The 22,455-nt window shown below is 39.5% G+C and overlaps 1 protein-coding gene across 1 annotated transcript; it reads right to left on the bottom strand.

The window, feature by feature from the left end:
• Positions 1-273: 273 nt before the first annotated feature.
• On the bottom strand, positions 274-20,690 carry LOC311119652 (NLR family CARD domain-containing protein 3-like; the record flags this gene model as incomplete). The annotated part of the gene is made up of 8 exons (XM_084194324.1): positions 20,589-20,690; positions 19,504-19,782; positions 11,862-11,978; positions 9,548-9,632; positions 9,190-9,418; positions 7,015-8,806; positions 1,900-2,073; positions 274-463 (listed from the first exon to the last, which is right to left on the bottom strand). Exons 2-8 carry the CDS (start codon positions 19,764-19,766, stop codon positions 274-276), a joined length of 2,850 nt encoding a protein of 949 aa, XP_084050450.1. The 5' UTR covers positions 19,767-19,782; positions 20,589-20,690.
• Positions 20,691-22,455: the final 1,765 nt, after the last annotated feature.

Raw genomic sequence — 22,455 nt, forward strand, 5'->3', positions numbered from 1 at the left:
AAATTATTACGACTTTTTCAAATGGGAGCACTAGACACATAAAGTGATTTCATTTCTAAACAGTAACACAGATATGTATGAAAATACCCTCAAATAAAAGGTGACATTATATACTGTCACCTAATATGAAACATTATATCTCAAATCCAAAATGCTGGAGCATAGCACCAAATGTAAAACTGTAAACTTCACTGTCCAAACACATATGGTGTGGACTATGTGTGCCTGGTAAACACATGTGGATCTGGTGAACAGTTATCACTTGTTGACCAACTACAGGAATACTGACCTCAGAGTCTCCAGTTTACAGTGGGGATTCCCCAGTCCAGCAGAGAGCAGCTTCACTCCTGAATCCTTCAGGTCATTGTTACTCAGATCCAGCTCTCTCAGGTGTGAGGGGTTTGACTTCAGAGCTGAGACCAGAGAAGCACAGCCTTCCTCTGTGACTAGACAGCGTGACAGCCTGCAAAGAGTCAAATCATATTAAAACCACACTGCTATTCTTTGGTGGTGAAAATAGTGGCAGTATATTTTTTCAACATTTTCATTAATACCAGTGTCCTGAAACCTGCCATATCCATTCATAAATTAATGTATCATTATTAGAAAAAATCATAATATTGTGTGTAGAGAGAGAAATGTATAGTACAAATATTTGAGTAGACTGACCAGAGCAGTTTAAAAAGCAGTATCAGTCAAAAGACAGACAGTGAGGTATCAGATTTAGATTGTATTGAGTATACAGTCCACACCATATCTAGTTTGACAAAGATAACATTTTAAATGTGGCTCTATACTCCAGCATTTTGGATTAGAGATCAAATGTTTCATATGAGGTGACAGTATATAATGTCACCTTTTATTTGAGGGTATTTTAATACATATCTGTTTCACCGTTTAGAAATGAAAGCACTTTATGTATCTAGTCCCCCCATTTGAAAAAGTCATAAGTATTCTGACCATTTGACTTATAGTGTATTAAAGTTGTCAAAAGTTGAGTATTTGGTTGTGAACTCATTGGTTGCATTTGCAGTTTGTTTTGGTTGTGTTTTGGGTTATGTTTTGCCCGATAGTAACTGAATGGTGGATGATGACTGGAGTAATTTTCTGTCTAAGTGAGTAGATAACATGTTTCTAAACATTACTAAATTAATCCTGATGATGCCATGATTAAGAAAAATCATGAATGAATCATGAACAATTATGAATGAGAAAGTTACAGAGGCTACAACAAAACATGCTAACCTCTCACCATTACCAATAACAGAGGGGGTATGATCCTTGTTCCTCTGTAACTTTCTCATTTATCATCATTCACGATTCATTCATGATTATTCATAATCATGGTAGCATCCACATGAATGTAGAAGTGTTCAGAAACATCTTCTATTCTTACTGACAATACAAGTGAAGTGACTCCAAAATGACAGGACATTATTCACCATTCAGTTTCTATTGGGAAAAACATCATCCAAAACACAACCAAGACAAACTGCAAATACATTCAAGAGTTTGTAGATTCACAAGCTTGATGTAATCACTGCAGGTAAAGAATATTCAAAGACCAAACACTAAAACACTAAACATTGGACTAAATTAATTTGTCCAAATACTTATGACTTTTTCAAATGGTAGAACTAGAGAACTACAAACAATAAAGTGCTTTCATTTCTAAACAGTAAAACAGGTATGTATGAATACCCTCAAATAAAAAGTGACATTATATACTGTTGCCTAATATGAAACAATTTCAAATCCAAAATGATGGAGCATAGTGCCAAATTTAAAACTGTAAGCTTCACTGTCCAAACACATATGGTGTGGACTATGTGTGTCTGGTAAACACATGTGGATCTGGTGAACAGTTATCACTTGTTGACCAACTACAGGAATACTGACCTCAGAGTCTCCAGTTTACAGTGGGGATTCCCCAGTCCAGCAGAGAGCAGCTTCACTCCTGAATCCTTCAGGTCATTGTTACTCAGATCCAGCTCTCTCAGGTGTGAGGGGTTTGACTTCAGAGCTGAGACCAGAGAAGCACAGCCTTCCTCTCTGACTAGACAGCCTGACAGCCTGCAAAGAGTCAAATCATATTAAAACCACACTGATATTCTTTGGTGGTGAAAATAGTGGCAGTATATATTTTTCAACATATTCAGATATTTCAGTGTCCTGAAACCTGCCATATCTATTCATAAATTATGAAAGTATTGCTTGTAGAGAGACAAATATAATAGTACAAATACAGTGGTGTGAAAAAGTGTTTGCCCCCTTCCTGATTTGTTATTTGTTTGCATGTTTGTCACACTTAAATGTTTCAGATCATCAAACAAATTTAAATATTAGTCAAAGATAACACAAGTAAACACAAAATGCAGTTTTGAAATGAAGGTTGTTATTATTAAGGGAAAACAAAATCCAAACCTACATGGCCCTGTGTGAAAAAGTGTTTGCCCCCCCCCCCCTGTCATAACACAACTCAACTGTGGTTTATCACACCTGAGTTCAATTCCTCTAGCCACACCCAGGCCTGGTTACTGCCACACCTGTTCTCAATCAAGGAATCACTTAAATAGGACCTGCCTGACAAAGTTAAGTAGACCAACAGATCCTCAAAAGCTAGACATCATGCCGAGATCCAAAGAAATTCAGGAACAAATGAGAAAGAATGTAATTGAGATCCATCAGTCTGGAAAAGGTTATAAAGCCATTTCTAAAGCTTTGGGACTCCAGCGAACCACAGTGAGAGCCATTATCCACAAATGGCGAAAACATGGAACAGTGGTGAACCTTTCCAGGAGTGACCGGCCGACCAAAATGACCCCAAGAGCGTAGCGACGACTCATCCAAGAGATCACAAAAGACCCCACAACAACATCCAAAGAGCTGCAGGCCTCACTTACTCAGTTAAAGTCAGTGTTCATGACTCCACCATAAGAAAGAGACTGGGCACAAATGGCCTGCATGGCAGAGTTCCAAGATGAAAACCACTGCTGAGCAAAAAAAACATTAAGGCTCGTCTCGTTTTTGCCAGAAAACATCTTGATGATCCCCAAGACCTTTGGGAAAATACTCTGTGGACTGACGAGACAAAAGTTGAACTTTTTGGAAGGTGTGTGTCCCATTACATCTGGCGTAAAAGTAACACCGCATTTCAGAAAAAGAACATCATACCAACAGTAAAATATGGTGGTGGTAGTGTGATGGTCTGGGCCTGTTTTGCTGATTCAGGACCTGGAAGACTTGCTGTGATAAATGGAACCATGAATTCTGCTATCTACCAAAAAATCCTGAAGGAGAATGTCCGGCCATCTGTTCGAGACCTCAAGCTGAAGCGATCTTGGATTCTGCAGCAGGACAATGATCCAAAACACACCAGCAAGTTCACCTCTGAATGGCTGAAGAAAAACAAAATGAAGACTTTGGAGTGGCCTAGTCAAAGTCCTGACCTGAATCCTATTGAGATGCTGTGGCATGACCTTAAAAAGGCAGTTCATGCTCGAAAACCCTCCAATGTGGCTGAATAACAACAATTCTGCAAAGATGAGTGGGCCAAAATTCATCCACAGCGCTGTAAAAACATCATGGGGATTCAAATGTTTGATTGCAGTTGTTGCTGCTAAGGGTGGCCCAACCAGTTATTAGGTTGTAGGGGGCAATCACTTTTTCACACAGGGCCATGTGGGTTTGGATTTTGTTTTCCCTTAATAATGACAACCTTCATTTCAAGACTGCATTTTGTGTTTACTTGTGTTATCTTTGACTAATATTTAAATTTGTTTGATGATCTGAAACATTTAAGTGTGACAAACATGCAAACAAATAAGAAATCAGAAAGGGGGCAAACACATTTTCACACCACTGTAAAACTGTAAGCTTCACTGTCCAAACACATATGGTGTGGACTATGTGTGCCTGGTAAACACATGTGGATCTGGTGAACAGTTATCACTTGTTGACCAACTACAGGAATACTGACCTCAGAGTCTCCAGTTTACAGTGGGGATTCCCCAGTCCAGCAGAGAGCAGCTTCACTCCTGAATCCTTCAGGTCATTGTTACTCAGGTCCAGCTCTCTCAGGTGTGAGGGGTTTGACTTCAGAGCTGAGACCAGAGAAGCACAGCCTTCCTCTGTGACTAGACAGCGTGACAGCCTGCAAAGAGTCAAATCATATTAAAACCACACTGCTATTCTTTGGTGGTGAAAATATATATTTTTAACATTTTCAGATACATCAGAGTCCTGAAACCTGCCATATCTATTCATATATGTATATATACACTATCAGTCAAAAGTTTGAACACACCTACTCATTCAAATTTGTAAAAAAAAAAAAAAACATTGTAGAATAATAGTGACATTGTAGAATAATAGTGAAGACATCAAAACTATGAAATAACACATATGGAATCATGTAGTAACCAAAGAATTGTTAAACAAATTAAAATATATGTTATATTTTAGATTCTTCAAATAGCCACTCTTTGCCTTGTTGACAGCTTTGCACACTCTTGGCATTCTCTCAACCAGCTTCATGAGGTAGTCACCTGGAATGTATTTCAATTAACTGGTGTGCCTTCTTAAAAGTTAATTTGTGGAATTTATTTCCTTCTTAATGCGTTTGAGCCAATCAGTTGTGTTGTGACAAGTTAGGGGGGGGGGGGGGGTATTCAGAAGATAGCCCTTTTTGGTAAAAGATCAAGTCCATATTATGGCAAGAACAGCTCAAATGTCACGATTTCCGCCGAAGTTGGTGCCTCTCCTTTTTTTTTTTTTTTTTTGTCATTTAGCAGACGCTCTTATCCAGAGCGACTTACAGGAGCAATTAGGATTAAGTGCCTTGCTCAAGTGCACATCGACAGATTTTTCACCTAGTTGGCTCGGGGATTAGAACCAGCAACCTTTCGGTTACTGGCACAACACTCTTAACCACTAAGCTACCTGCCGCCTTGTGCGGGCGGCTACCGGCGGTCGTCGTCACCGGCTTTCTAGCTGCCACCGATCTACGTTTCTTTTTCTATTTGTTTTGTCTTGATTGTACACACCTGGTTCCCAACACGTTATGATTATTTCCCTGTTTAACCCTCTGCTTCCCTCATGGTTTTGTGCGTGATTGTTCTTTGTTTGGTGTTGTATACTGCTGTGAGCTGTTATGTTTCCCTGCATGGAAATTAGATTTGTTGTTTTTCCGAGTAAAGTTCGTTATTTACTCAGTTCTGTGTCCTGCGCCTGACTCCGTCCTACCGCTGCACACTGACACCTGACATCAAATAAGCAAAGAGAAACGACAGTCCATCATTACTTTAAGACATGAAGACAATAACTTTGAAAGTTTATTCTGCTGCAGAGGATAAGTTCATTAGAGTTACCAGCCTCAGAAATTGCAGCCCAAATAAATGCTTCAGAGTTCAAGTCACAGACACATCTCAACATCAACTGTTCAGAGGGGACTGTGTGAATCAGGCCTTCATGGTCGAATTGCTGTAAAGAAATCACTACTAAAGGACACCAATAAGAAGAAGAGACCTGCTTGGGCCAAGAAACACGAGCAATGGACAATACACCGGTGAACATTTGTCCTTTGGTCTAGAGTCCAAATTTGAGATTGTTGGTTCCAACCGCTGTCTCTTTGTGAGAAGCGGTGTGGGTGAACGGATGATCTCGGCATGTGTAGTTCCCACCGTAAAGCATGGAGGAGGAGGTGTTATGGTGTGGGGATGCTTTGCTGGTGACACTGTCTGTGATTTATTTAGAATTTAACCACACTTAACCAGCATGGCTACCACAGCATTCTGCAGCGTCACGCCATCCCATCTAGTTTAAGCTTAGTGTGACTATCATTTGTTTTTTAACAGGACAATGACTCAACACACCTCTATTTGACCAAGAAGGAGAGTGATTGAGTGCTGCATCAGATGACCTGGCCTCCATAATCACCCAACCTCAACCCAATTGAGATGGTTTTGGATGAGTTGGATCGCAGAGTGAAGGAAAAGCAGCCAACAAGTGCTCAGCATATGTGGGAACTCCTTCAAGACTGTTGGAAAAGCATTCCAGGTGAAGCTGGTTGAGAAAATGCCAAGAGTGTGCAAAGCTGTCATCAAGGCAAAGGGTGGCTATTTGAAGATTTTCAAATATAAAATATATTTTGATTTGTTTAACACTTTTTTGGTTAATACATGATTCCATATTTGTTATTTCATAGTTTTGATGTCTTCACTATTATTCTACAATGTAAAAAATAATACAAATAAAGAAAAACCCTTGAATGAGTAGGTGTGTCCAAACTTTTGACTGGTACTGTATATAAATGAATGAATGTATCATTATTAACAGTAGATAACATGTTTCTAAACACTACTCAATTAATCATTGTGTGTGTGTGTGTGTGTGTGTCCGGTGTGTGTGTGTCCAGTGTGTGTGTGTGTGTTGTCCAATGAGTGTGTGTCCAGTGTGTGTATGTGTGTGTCTAGTGTGTGTGTGTCCAGTGTGTGTGTGTATAGTATGTGTGTCCTGTGTGTGTGTGTGTGTGTGTGTGTTCAGTGTGTGTCCAGTGTATGTGTGTTCATTGAGTGATACAGGAATACTGACCTCAGAGTCTCCAGGTTACAGTGGGAATTCCCCAGTCCAGCAGAGAGATGCTTCACTCCTGAATCCTTCAGGTCATTGTTACTCAGATCCAGCTCTCTCAGGTGTGAGGGGTTTGACTTCAGAGCTGAGACCAGAGAAACACAGCCTTCCTCTGAGACTCCACAGTCTGACAGCCTGACAAAGAGATCATCATGATTTCACAAACACACTGTTAATTTAACAGAGCAACCTTTGGTTTAGTCTCTCAAACAACATATAGATTAATCTTCTGTCTCCTAGAATTGTATGGTCATATTGTTATACTAATGTGAACATCAATGCAGTGATTCAATATGTTTTTCAATATAGTATTATATACATACTATAATATATATTTTTCTCTAAACTGATGATTAGTACTTAAATATACTTGTATTTACTCACAGAGCAGCTCTGGAGGCTTTGACCACTGGCAGCAGCCTCAGAAGACCTTCCTCTGATCTGGAGTATTTCTTCAGGTCAAACACATCCAGCTCCTTTTCTGAAGTCAGCAACACAAAGACCAGAGCTGACCACTGTGCAGGTGACAGTTCTTCTTCTGAGAGACTTCCTGATCTCAGGTAGCTTTGGATCTCCTCCACTAAAGAATGGTCATTCAGTTCATTCAGACAGTGGAACAGATTGATGCACCTCTCTGGAGAGGGATTCTCCCTGATCTTCTCCTTGATGTACTTGACTGTTTCTTCATGGGTCTGTGAGCTGCTTCTTGTCTTTGTCAGTAGACCTCGTAAGTGCTTCTGATTGGACTCCAGTGAGAGGCCCAGTAGGAAGCGGAGGAAAAGGTCCAGGTTTCCTGTCTCACTTTGTAAGGCTTTATCCACAGCACTCTTGTACAAAGTAACTTTACGCTTGTGTCTGATCCTCACAGAAAAGTTGCTGGACGTTGATTGAGGTTTGGCCATTAGATTCTCATTGTTGTTGATGAATGAGAGGAACACATATACAGCAGCCAGAAACTCCTGAATGCTCAGATGCACGAAGCAGTACACCTTGTCCTGGTACAGGCCACATTCGTCTTTAAAGAGCTGTGTGCACAATCCTGAGTACACTGAGGCTTCATTGACATCAATGCCAGCCTCTTTCAGGTCTTCTTCATAGAAAATCAGATTGCCCTTCATAAGCTGTTGAAAAGCCAGTTTTCCCAGTGACAGAATGCTCTCTTTATTCCAGTGTGGACCTGCCTCTTCTTTCCCAAGATACTTTTCATTCTTCTGTTTGGTATGAAACACCACAAGGTGTGAGTACATCTCAGTCAGAGTCTTGGGCATCTCTTCTCTCTTATGTTTCAGCATGTGTTCAAGGACTATTGCAGAAATCCAACAGAAGACTGGAATGTGGCACATGATGTGGAGGCTCCTTGATGTCTTTATGTGTGAGATGATTCTGCTGGCCAGGTCCTCATCACTGAATCTCTTCCTGAAGTACTCCTCCTTCTGTGGGTCATTGAACCCTCGTACCTCTGTCACCTGGTCAACACACCCTGAAGGGATTTTTTTGGCTGCTGCAGGTCGGGTAGTTATCCAGAGGAGAGCAGAGGGAAGCAGATTTCCCTTGATGAGATTTGTCAGCAGAACATCCACTGATGTTGACTCTGTGACGTCACAACAGATCTTGTTCTTCTGGAAGTCTAGGGGCAGTCGGCACTCATCCAGACCATCAAAAATGAACAGGACTTTGTACTTGTCGTAGTTGGAGATTCTTGATTCTTTGGTTTCCATTGAGAAGTGATTGAGAAGTTCAATGAAAGTGTGTTTTTCCTTTTTCATCAAATTCAGCTCCCGAAAAGGGAATGAAAATACAAATTGGACATCCTGATTTGCTTTTCCTTCAGCCCAGTCCAGAATGAACTTCTGCACAGAGACTGTTTTTCCAATGCCAGCGACTCCCTTTGTCAGCACAGTTCTGATAAGTTTGTCTTGTCCAGTTAAGGGTTTGAAGATGTCGTTACATTTGACTGCAGTCTCTGGTCTTGCTTGTTTCCTGGTTGTTGTCTCAATCTGTCTCAGCTCATGTTCATTATTGACCTCTCCTGTTCCACCCTCTGTGATGTAGAGCTCTGTGTAGATCTTATTGAGAAGTGTTGGGTTTCCTTGTTTAGCAATCCCCTCAAATACACATTGAAACTTCTTCTTTAGATTAGATTTGAGTTCACGTTGGCAAATCACAGCAAGCTCATCTGAATGAAGAAATAACACAGAGGATATTAATATTACATCTGTTTTAATGCATACAGTATTGTAGGACTGTTATAAAGTTTTTAATAAAAATAATTTATTCTCTTAACTTACTGTATAAATGTGTAAATGTTTTCATAATGCATTACAGACTGGATTATATTATTATTGGTATTCTCTCTCTCTCTCTCTCTCTCTCTCTCTCTCTCTCTCTCTCTCTCTCTCTCTCAACACAACACATCCCTGCTGCTACTTGATGAGGTCACTAGGTGTTGTGTTAAGGCTGCTACAATATCATTGAGTTACACAGCTACTTTAGCTGTACTTTAGCTACAGCTTTTAAATGTTCTAAAACAGCATTCAACATGAGGCAGACAGCTCTTACTTTTCTCCAGTGTGTCAGCAAGCTCCTTCTGGTTCATTTTCCTCAGGACGTGCAGTGTGATCTTCAGAGCCCCCTCTCTGGCACTGCTCTCCTGCTTCTCATCTTCAGCATCCACCACTTCCTTATCCTGCTTCTGACTCTCAAAGCCTTCTGGGAGTTCTGGACTAAGAATCCTCTTGAACATCTTCAGCTCGTTCTTCACAAATGTCATAATATTCTCTTCAAGCAACTGAAATAAATCAAGTAAATAAGTTAAGCAAGAGACTAAATGCTTTCTCATTAACATATTAATGAATGATTGACAGATCAACTTTACTTGAGGTAAACAAAAACAAATGTACATAACAGGACCACATACACTGAATATGGAGGCCAGGTCTGTTTGATGACTCTGGGAAGACTGACCACTGTGAATCTCTGACTCTGATCTCTCCTGTTGGTTTCTGTGGACAAAACATGAGATTACATCTCCTCATCCAGGGGGTGCACACACACACACACACACACACACACACACACACACACACACACACACACACACACACACACACACACACACACACACACACACACACACACACAGGGAGGGAATGTAGTGTTAGTTTAATATTGTTTTAGGACTATGAAAATGGAAGAAAGGATTAGCCTATGGATTATGAAAACAACAAAAATAAATGGTAAAATGGGAGAGGAGAAATGACTAGAGACAGTGTTGTTTAACTCACTGACCATGACCCATGAGTTCTTCTTACCTTTGTTCAGTAGAAAAGTCTCCCTCTCTAAACTGTTCAGGTTGATGCATAGACTTGTCACTCTTCAGGCTATAAGGAGTACCAGTACTGAGTCAATGTGCAGGGTACCAGGTAGTTGAGGTAATAACTAGACTATATACAAGGAGTACCAGTACTGAGTCAATGTCCAGGGGTACCAGGTAGTTGAGGTAATAACTAGACTATATACAAGGAGTACCAGTACTGAGTCAATGTGCAGGGGTACCAGGTAGTTGAGGTAATAACTAGACTATATACAAGGAGTACCAGTACTGAGTCAATGTCCAGGGGTACCAGGTAGTTGAGGTAATAACTAGACTATATACAAGGAGTACCAGTACTGAGTCAATGTGCAGGGTACCAGGTAGTTGAGGTAATAACTAGACTATATACAAGGAGTACCAGTACTGAGTCAATGTCCAGTGGTACCAGGTAGTTGAGGTAATAACTAGACTATATACAAGGAGTACCAGTACTGAGTCAATGTCCAGGGGTACCAGGTAGTTGAGGTAATAACTAGACTATATACAAGGAGTACCAGTACTGAGTCAATGTGCAGGGGTACCAGGTAGTTGAGGTAATAACTAGACTATATACAAGGAGTACCAGTACTGAGTCAATGTCCAGGGGTACCAGGTAGTTGAGGTAATAACTAGACTATATACAAGGAGTACCAGTACTGAGTCAATGTGCAGGGTACCAGGTAGTTGAGGTAATAACTAGACTATATACAAGGAGTACCAGTACTGAGTCAATGTCCAGTGGTACCAGGTAGTTGAGGTAATAACTAGACTATATACAAGGAGTACCAGTACTGAGTCAATGTCCAGGGGTACCAGGTAGTTGAGGTAATAACTAGACTATATACAAGGAGTACCAGTACTGAGTCAATGTCCAGTGGTACCAGGTAGTTGAGGTAATAACTAGACTATATACAAGGAGTACCAGTACTGAGTCAATGTCCAGTGGTACCAGGTAGTTGAGGTAATAACTAGACTATATACAAGGAGTACCAGTACTGAGTCAATGTCCAGGGGTACCAGGTAGTTGAGGTAATAACTAGACTATATACAAGGAGTACCAGTACTGAGTCAATGTCCAGTGGTACCAGGTAGTTGAGGTAATAACTAGACTATATACAAGGAGTACCAGTACTGAGTCAATGTGCAGGGGTACCAGGTAGTTGAGGTAATATCCAGACTATATACAAGGAGTACCAGTACTGAGTCAATGTGCAGGGTACCAGGTAGTTGAGGTAATATTTACATGTAGGTAGGGGTAAAAGTGACTAGGCAATCAGGATAGAGATTACATCTCCTCATCCAGGGAGTGCACACACACACACACACACACTGACACACACACACACACACACACACACACACACACACAGGGAAGGAATGTTGTGTTAGTATAATATTGTTTCAGGACTATGAAAATAGTGTCGTGTATGAAGATTATGACTATTCTAGAGGGACAAAGAAAAGATGTTTATCTTAGTTCAAATGTAGCAGTTGTAGGGTGACGCCCCAGGGGGGATAGGTGATTGGACGAAAGAGGGAGCAACCCATATTTTGGCTTTGTTTATAAGTATGAGCTAGACAAAGAGGGGGTCAGAAGCATTCAGATTATTTTGGGACGGTGCTTCTCCAGACACCGCGGGTCTGTAAACTTATGCTGTAAACTTGTGATATGAATAAAAACTTATAATCAAGGTGCAGCCTAAGCGGACTCTTTGTTTGACAGCAATAACCACCAACAGCCGACGCGACACGACAATAGAAAAAAGGATTAGCCTATGGATTATGAAAACAACAAAAATAAATGGTAAAATGGGAGAGGAGAAATGACTTGAGACAATGTTTTTTAACTCACTGACCATGACCCATGAGTTCTTCTTACCTTTGTTCACTAGAAAAGTCTCCCTCTCTGAAGTTTATAAGTTTACCCATAGACCGGTCACTCTTCATGGACACACAGCTGGGTACAGGGGAGGCTGGTCTCTCCTGCTTGATTGGACTTCAACACAACAAAGACAAACATTACATCTCTCATCTACTCTGAGCTCAGATGGGGAAACAAGAGTTTCATTCCATAACGCTATATATCCATTTTCAGAAATGTTGGTCAATTAGATGTTATTGTTTCAAGAAATGATGAAAGAGATTGGTGTTTTTTCACTATCTAATCATGGCATGGGATTGTTCAATGACAGACATGTATTTCTTTAAAATCTATCACTTGATGGTTTCATTTCAGAGAGACAAATAATCATGTTTTTTTTGTGCAATTTTCTATACATCTGCCTCACTCACAGAGAAATAAGTAGTACTGCTAGGTTTTACACAGTAATAGTATATCTGCCTCACTCTCAGAGAAATAAGTAGTACTGCTAGGTTTTACACAGTAATAATATATATATATCTGCCTCACTCTCAGAGAAATAAGTAGTACTGCTAGGTTTTACACAGTCAAATGTGACCAACCGGCTCGATTCGGTCTTATGTAGCAACATTTGAAATTGTGTTTTTGACATTGGATAAAAGTAGAGACTCAGCTAGAAAAAGGTATATCATACACTATAGTTGAGGAACAATGGGAAAGTAATTCTGCTTTGAAAGATGATAAACTTGTAACCTCAATTTTGAGAAAATGGTCTTTGAAAGTTGTGGTTCACCTACTGGAGAGCTCTTCTTTATCTACAGTGGTATTACTTTGGTAGATAATGTCACCCATCTAAATAAAAAGTATATATATAAATATATATATATATATATAGTTAACTAAATGTATGGTGCTTTTGGTTTATGTCAGTTTCATTGTTTGTTATGCTATAAATTGTTATTTTATGGTTGTAAGTGGTAAAATTAACTAATTAATTAATTACTACTTTAGTAAGGATATACTTTATTCAGTACTACTGCAGTTGCTAAATAATTCCAATAGATGGCAGCGTAAGACCACGAATGACATTTCGGAAGGTTAGTTTAGTTCTCCCTGGATACACCACCACTCCCCCTCACAGGAAAACTCCTGCACACGCTTTTTACTGTCCCTTTCCACACTGCTAACGCAAGAGGAACGACTGAAAAAGCATTTAACAGATTACTGTGAAATAATATAATGATGATTCATGTTTATTATTACCTGTTTTTATACTCATGTTTTGAAATCATACTTCATTACTATAATGTTATCAATAAGCCTGAACATTAATTTAGTCACCTCTGGTCGAGAAATACGTATTTTCCTGGTACATTCATTGTCAGATTCATCAACCAGCAGCGAGCACTCTGCCTTCTAGCACAAGCGAGGGGCATGTTGAGGTACATTTGCTAACCGGGAGGGTTGCATGATGTAATTTATTGGTGGGCTGGAAGACGCACTCTTGTCTTATCTATTCCGAGGTTGTTTAATCGCAATATTAGATATTTAAAAATGCATGTATATTAGGGTTGAGGTTGGAGCATCTGACTAGTGATTATTTACCACGGGTTCAACATCTGCTATAGTCATTATTTAATTGCTCTTCCAAAAGCAACACAGGCCTAATACGAGATATATAGCTAACTAAAGTAATGAGTGACCATTTTAGAAAATCATGGGACACATAGTATTTGGTTGCATGCTATTTTATGTCAATCATATTGCTGCTTGTAGCCTATAACTGATGCTTCGTGGTCTTATGCTGCCATCTATTGGAAATATTTAGCTATTAAAAGTTATTAATTCACGTACAGACGTTGGTGAGGCAGCTGAGAAATAAAGTGTATTAGATCAGTCTCAAACCTGCCCCACGCCAATTGCTGGACTTTCACACAGAGGTTATTAGGTCACCCAATTCAAACCACATTTGAAAAATAAAACAAATGTATCTTATTTATCAAGTGTTCTGTCTTGCAATTATACATATAATAAAAAAAATTAATAATAATCAAAACACTATTTAATACTATAATTGTATTTACCAAGATAATATTATTACTAAAATAGTTTCTAAAAGTGTTCTAGGCTACCCTACCCTAGAATTAGGGGTTACGGCTAAAATAGGTTATAAGTAGGGTAAGAGTTTCTGTATAGCACTTTGTGACATCTGCTGGTGTAAAAAGGGCTTTATCAATACATTTGATTGATTGTTAGGTTTAGGGTTTATATGGCAAAAAACTGTATGGGTTTATGGCACTCTTGCGCCTCCCTTTGGCCATCTGTGGGTACTACATAACTCATTCATTACATTTTTTACATTTACATTTTACATATTTAGCAGACGCTCTTATCCAGAGCGACTTTTTTATTTTATTTTTATTTTATTTTATTTCACCTTTATTTAACCAGGTAAGCCAGTTGAGAACAGGTTCTCATTTACAACTGCGACCTGGCCAAGATAAAGCAAAGTAGTGCAATAAAAACAACACAGAGTTACATATGGGGTAAAAAACATAAAGTCAGAAATACAACAGAAAATATATATACAGTGTGTGCAAATGTAGCAAGTTATGGAGGTAAGTCAATAAATAGGCTATAGTGCAGAATAATTACAATAGTATTAACACTGGAATGCTAGATGTGCAAGATATTATGTGCAAATAGAGATACTGGGGTGCAAAAGAGCAAAATAAATAACAATATAGGGATGAGGTAGTTGGGTGGGCTAATTTCAGATGGGCTGTGTACAGGTGCAGTGATCGGTAAGGTGCTCTGACAACTGATGCTTAAAGTTATTGAGGGAGATAAGAGTCTCCAGCTTCAGAGATTTTTGCAATTCGTTCCAGTCATTGGCAGCAGAGAACTGGAAGGAATGGCGGCCAAAGGAGGTGTTGGCTTTGGGAATGACCAGTGAGATATACCTGCTGGAGCGCAGACTACGGGTGGGTGCTGCTATGGTGACCAATGAGCTAAGATAAGGCGGGGATTTGCCTAGCAGTGATTTATAGATGGCCTGGAGCCAGTGGGTTTGACGACGAACATGTAGTGAGGACCAGCCAACAAGAGCCTACAGGTCACAGTGGTGGGTAGTGTATGGGGCTTTGGAGACAAAACGGATGGCACTGTGATAGACTACATCCAATTTGCTGAGTAGAGTGTTGGAGGCTATTTTGTAAATGACATCGCCGAAGTCAAGGATCGGTAGGATAGTCAGTTTTACGAGGGCATGTTTGGCAGCATGAGTGAAGGAGGCTTTATTGCGAAATAGGAAGCCGATTCTAGATTTAACTTTGGATTGGAGATTCTTTATGTGAGTCTGGAAGTTGAGTTTACAGTCTAACCAGACACCTAGGTATTTGTAGTTGTCCACATAGTCTAGGTCAGACCCGTCGAGAGTGGTGATTCTAGTCGGGTGGGCGGGTGCCAGCAGCGTTCGATTGAAAAGCATGCATTTAGTTTTACTAGTGTTTAAGAGCAGTTGGAGGCTACTGAAGGATTGTTGTATGGCATTGAAGCTCGTTTGGAGGTTTGTTAACACAGTGTCCAATGAAGGGCCAGATGTATACAAAATGGACTTACAGTTAGTGAGTGCATACATTTTCATACTGGCCCCCCGTGGGAAACGAACCCACAACCCTGGCGTTGCAAGAGCCATGCTGTACCAACTGAGCTATATGACACTTGCTAGGCTCATAATCTGAGGTAGCAACTGTGTCAGATCTACAAATCCATTAGCTAGACCACCCGATTAGACAACAATCACCCCATTATACCCATTTGGTTTGCAACTCAGTGAACCTGCGCAGCATTCGCTCAATTTGATGCCTATGAATGAAGATTTCGATGCATATCAAATTACCCAGCAGCCATATAGAAACAACAAGTCATCAGAAAAATTATTTCTTAATAAAAAAATGTATTCTGGCTGTTTAAATCTGCCACATCTTGAAAAAGAGGACAGGGACATGCGTTTTGTTTAGATTGTACACTTTTTTCTTAAAACAAATATGTTTAACCATGACCAGAAAATGTTTAACGTTTGATGGCTTTGCGCCAGACAACACCTCTTAGACTGTGGCTCACCACAACATGTACTCAGGTTAACATTGAGCGCGCTCACCAAGTAACCGTAACCTTGTTAATAATAAGTTACCTGAGGTAAACCTACAGGGTTAACGCTCACCAAGTAACCATAACCTTGTTAATAATAAGTTACCTGAGGTAAACCTACAGGGTTAACGCTCACCAAGTAACCATAACCTTGTTAATAATAAGTTACCTGAGGTAAACCTACAGGGTTAGTGCTCACCAAGTAACCATAACCTTGTTAATAATAAGTTACCTGAGGTAAACCTACAGTAGAACTAATAGGAGCTGGTAGGGTGAAAAATGCCCAAACATAAGGCCTGTTTTTTCGCGATTACTTCATAACCAGGGACAGAAGGTAATATTATGAAACTGGGTTCCATGGCGGATGCAATGAACTAATTTTATCAGAAATAAACTTTGTAAAAAATGTAACTTGAGGCGCCCCGAAAATAATATTCAAAAAGTTCAGTCCTTGGACACAGAGGGGTTAAACACTAAAGTTACCGTCCATCTAGTGAAGAGAGGAGAACCGGACAGAGGGATGGTAGGTAGCCAGCATCCGTCAACGAGAGAGGGAGAAGCCCTCCATGGTATTTAACAGGTGGAAGAAACAACCCGGGAGCTCCATCGGTCCACAAGAAAAGCAGGCAGCCGGTGATGATGTAGTGGTAGCTAGGATAACTAGGATGCTGCTGGTAAAGAGTAGCTAGCTTAGCTAGCTGTACCGACTAGCTTGGCTAGCTAGCAGGTCGTTCGTCTGTCCCTCGAGGATGATGACGAATCCGGTGAACCACAAGATGAAACAAGGATAGCGAGTGAAAAGGATCTGGCTACACTCATACTGTCACTGACCATTACGCAAAAAAGCTAATTGAACAATAAACGTCGGCGTCTCAACACTGTAACGAACTCCGTCGTTGTTCCCCAACATCACCTCAGACCACTCTGCGCGTAACTGGACAATATGCTTGGCGCCACACCGTACGTGGACGTGGACAGTTCCAGAACGCGGACATGAGCAGAGCAATACAATACATTTACATTTTAATCACTTAGCAGACGCTCTTATCCAGAGCGACTTACAGTTAGTGAGTGCATACATAACCCAGTCTTTACACTGGCTTACATTAGTAATATTCATTTATTTATTTTTATATGTAAAACAAACATTCAACGTTTTTTTATAACAATATTTTGAGATCTGGGCCCATATCCACAAAGTGTCTCAGAGTAGAACATTGGTCGTATAAGTGCTGAGAATAAAGACATTTTACACTTATGGGTATAAATTAAAGCTATGCATGAAGCCTCTAGTCCCACCTAGTCGGCAGATATTTAGGACACCTCATGAGCTGTCCTAACCAATTAAGAGTTAACAGCAGGTGTCTTGATAATACTATAGAATAATGCAGCGTGTCAGTGGTTCCTGTGCGACATGTAATTGCTTTGGAGTAGTTTAAATAATGTTTCTATATTTCTATATGATCAATCCATAATAATATAGACCTACATGGAACAGTTTCTCTTCAGCTTTTGACAATGATTTCTGTATAATAATGATGTATAATAAGTCTTGGTGATTCAATAGCATAGTTAATCATTACATGTCTTTTAACACACTATCTATGTTTGGCTCAGTCTGGCAGTTACCCAGAACTATCAGATGCTCTCTCTTGTGGCTGCTGCTGATGACAACTGCATGTATGTTATCATAATAATGATGTCTGCGTAACATTTTGTCTTCATTTTGGCAGATTAACTCATGCTTATTTCTGAATATTAAATCAGGTTTCTGCCCAGCGGCAAATTAGTTGGAGCTGTGGCAGGCGTTGGACCTGTAGCCGAAAAGTGTCCAGTTTGAATCCCGGGCCAGGCGCTGGAAAGAATGGGCGGAATTGATCTGATCACTGGAGGGCTGTTGTGTTCACGTCCTCAAAACATTCACCTTTCGTTGGGCCTTTGAGCAAGGCCCTTAACCCCACAACATGCTCTCCATCCAGGGGCGCTGAACTGCAGCTTGAACCTAATAATAATAATAATATGCCATTTAGCAGATGCTTTTATCCAAAGCGACTTACAGTCATGCGTGCATACATTTTTGTGTATGGGTGGTCCCGGGGAACGAACCCACTACCTTGGCGTTACAAACGCCGTGCTCTACCAGCTGAGACCACAACCTGTGCTGGTCTCAACTGTATGTGTGAGGTCTGCTGGTTGGGGGGTTAAGAACGGAGCAGAATACATGTTTTTGTTGTTTGCTGGAACTAATGGACAAAGTTGTATTGTATTGTAATGTATTGTATTGTAAAGAAGTCAGCCAGAGTTGACGTGGGCCATCGTTCGAACAAAGAGATGCCTCCCTGGCCACCAGTGTGTTTGCATTTAACCAAGATCAATTCTACCCCCCATACAATACTTTTATACACAGTAATTACTTTTTTATAATAATAATAATAATAATAATAATAATAATAATAATAATAATAATAATTACTTATACACATTACATTTTTAATAGATAGTACTCAGACATCTATAGTGTTTACAGTAATGACTATTACCGATCATGATCTTTTTTAATCCCACCCCTCTGCTACTCTCAGCCCCGCCCACCTATCTCCGTAGAACATCCTCTTTTGATTTCCACCTGCCATATTTTTTTCAACTGTGCTGGGATGTCTTACATGCATTTTTAACCTTTCTAGTCACATTGTATCCACAGACTAAATTAAAGATCAATAAAATTTCCAAATCCCCAGCACTGCTATTTCTAAGGATAATTTTAAATGAATATTGGGGTTTTTAAACCATTCCTATTGTCCTATATTGTCCTATATATTCTTAGCAAAAAATATTCCTATTTAATAGTAGTAGCCATAATTCATAAATAGCACCATGCAGGGTTCTATATGGAACCATTTTGGTTCAGGGAAGAAGAACCTCTAGAGTTCTGATCAAAGAACCCTATAAAAGGTTTCTATATATAACTTTTCGTGGTTTCATATATAAAGCAGGTTTAAACAGGAGTGAAGAGTGTGTTGATTTGACGGTAGTATTGTCAAAATTTCGCTTGTAACAACGATCAGAATTAGTAAAAACAATAAGGTTATGCATGACAACATATTAGACATGACACAATCATTAGACAATGATTGTGTCATGCAAAACTTCTATAGATGTGTGTGTGTATGCTGGTAAAGATGTGTGTGTATGCTGGTAAAGATGTTTGTTTGTGTGTGTGTGTGTGTGTGTGTGTGTGTGTGTGTGTGTGTGTGCTGGTGAGACAACCACATATCACAGTCAAATATACAGGATACAAACATTTCATTCCGGCTATATAGTGTTTTGCAAAACAAAAATTCATACACAAAAATCTATTAATTAAAATCTCAGAACAACAATATCTGACAGACACATGAAGGTACCCATAAGCAATCATTTCTGATGGAAAAGAACAAACATGAAAATATAGATAAAACGTTTTAGAAATAAACTCCTTATAAATTCTTAAACAACATTGTCATCTCACCTCTTAGCTTTGGTGTCATGTTCCCAAGAGAGATTCATTTTAGAGCGAGGGACCCCCTCCTCTCTCTCCCCAGACAGACTCATTTTAGAGGCAGGGACCCCCTCCTCTCTCTCCCCAGAGAGACTCATTTTAGAGGCAGGGCCCCCCTCCTCTCTCTCCCCAGAGAGATTCATTTTAGAGGCAGGGACCCCCTCCTCTCTCTCCCCAGAGAGACTCATTTTAGAGGCAGGGACCCCCTCCTCTCTCTCCCCAGAGAGACTCATTTTAGACCACTGACCCCTAAACAGAGATGCAGCATGTTGGTTGTGGTGAACACAGTGACAACTAATTCTTGAAGGTCAATTGTTCTATTTTATTCATTATCTCTTAGAAATAAAATATTTACTAACAGATACGTCCAAACGTTCAGGAGATTTAATGCAATCACATCAACATGTAGTCATGACTGATATTTTTCACCTTTTCTCCATGTAGTGGAACTAATAATAATAATAGTAATAATAATAATAATAATAATAATAATGGGGGATTGATGGAAGTTACAATATGAAATATTAAAGCTGATCTAAAACTAAAACTAAAATAAAATAAAATAAAAATGATAATAATGTCTCACTTTCTCTTGTAATAATTCCACTCATTCTAGTGTGTTGCTTTGTTCAACAGGTCTGATATTATTATGATATTATTGAATTTAATTCATAATATCAATGTTAAGAAAAGTACGTTCAGGTTTCATACCAAATTACACAGGAAGCAGGAGCTCATTGTAATTTTGAAAACAACAAATGTTCTGATATTCTGAAAGATGATTCAGAACTATGATACATAACATTTTTACAAATTATAAAATATAACGAATCGAATATACGAATCCTATAATACGAGATATTAACAATATGTTTTAGAATTTGACTTGCCTACGCCCAGTTAGCACCATTTTGTATGATTGAACTGACACGTACCTGTCCCAGGTGAAATGGACTGTTAGATCTGAGTGTTTTACTGTCATTCTCTATACTATAATAACACCATATATTTAATTTCCCTACACACTTTACAATAATCCCTTGGAAGAGTCTTACCTTGTAGCCTGTATTCACAACCAGAACATGTCAAGTCATTGAGATATTTTCCGTTGTGCTGAGAGAGCACCTTCCTGATGACAATTGGCTCTGTATCTGTGTTCTAGGTACATTTGATCTTTGGATGCAATAATATCTGGTCAAAGTCCAGAGACTCAACACCATAGTATAGCATAAACATAACAGTAGTTTAACCTTTGGCCAGTAAAGGCCATGGCATACTATAAAATGTTGAATCATTTTGACGGATCCAGTTTCAACATATCTCTAACTTTGAAGTATACAATAGGGTCCCAAATGATTGACTCCCTTCATAAAGATCAGCAAAAATGACTGTATAAAATAAAATAAAAAAATACTGAGCTATATTGAATGCTAAATAAAAAGGGAAATTAAATGATTTTATACTAATACAATTGCTCAGAGAAATAGATTTTGTTTAACAAGTAATACTTTTTTTCTCAAAAAGGTAGGGGTCAAAATTGACACCCCCTTTCAATACCTCCCTTGTAAGGGTAACGGCACTGAGGCTTTTTGTAAAATGTTTTCTGAGTTGGAGTGATCTTAGACCATTCCTCCATACAGAATCCTACCAAATGGTCAACTACAGGAAGGTAAAGGTACAACTAAACACACAATAAAGAAACAAAGCTCCCTAATTGACAGGAGGCTTGAATCTTAGTCATTTACCCACCGGCCTCTTACTACTATCCCAATTTATACATTCTACCAACATCATACATAAATAATCCCTGGTAGGATCTCTCTCTCTCTCTCTCTCTCTCTCTCTCTCTCTCTCTCTCTCTCTCTCTCTCTCTCTCTCTCTAGAACAGCGCAAACTGCCTCTAACCAGAAGAGGAGTGGGCAACTGAGCAAGAGGACAAATACATTAGAGTGTCTAGTTTGAGAAACAGGCGCCTCACAGGTCCTCAACTGGCAGCTTCATTAAATAGTACCCGCAAAACAGGAGGCGACTCCGGGATGCTGACCTTCTAGGCAGAGTTGCAAAGAAAAATCCATATCTCAGACTGGCCGATAAAAAGAAAATATTAAGATAGGCAGTCGGATCTTCTTTGAAACTCTGCCTAGAAGGTCAGCATCCCGGAGTCGCCGCTTCACTGTTGACGTTGAGAAACGTGGGTATTATTTAATGAAGCTGCCAGTTGAGGACCTGTGAGGCGCCTGTTTTTCAAACTAGACACTCTAATGTATTTGTCCTCTTGCTCAGTTGTGCACCGGGGCCTCCCACTCCTCTTTCTATTCTGGTTAGAGCCAGTTTGTGCTGTTCTGTGAAGGGAGTACACAGCGTTGTACGAGATCTTCAGTTTCTTGGCAATTTCTCACATGGAATAGCCTTCATTTCTCAGAACAAGAATAGACTGACGAGTTTCAGAAGAAAGTTATTTGTTTCTGGCCATTGTGAGCCTGTAATCGAACCCACAATTGCTGATGCTCCAGATCCTCAACTAGTCTCAAGAAGGCCAGTTTTTATTGCTTCTTTAATCAGCACAACAGTTTTCAGCTGTGCTAACATAATTGCAAAAGGGTTTTCTAATGATCAATTAGCCTTTTAAAATGACAAACTTGGATTAGCAAACACAATGTGCCATTGGAACACAGGACTGATGGTTGATGATAATGGGCCTCTGTACGCCTATGTAGATATTCCATTAAAAATCAGCCGTTTCCAGCTACAATAGACATTTACAACATTAACAATGTTTACACTGTATTTCTGATCAATTTGATGTTATTTTAATGGACAAAAAATTTGCTAAGTGACCCCAACTTTTGAACGGGAGTGTATATTAAAATATATCCGGCCCTGTTGTGACCATTCTGAGAAATCAAATGAAAGACTAGACAC

Source organism: Coregonus lavaretus (genome assembly GCF_964263955.1).
Source record: "Coregonus lavaretus genome assembly, contig: HAP1_SCAFFOLD_2790, whole genome shotgun sequence".
Classification (NCBI taxonomy): Eukaryota; Metazoa; Chordata; class Actinopteri; order Salmoniformes; family Salmonidae; genus Coregonus; species Coregonus lavaretus.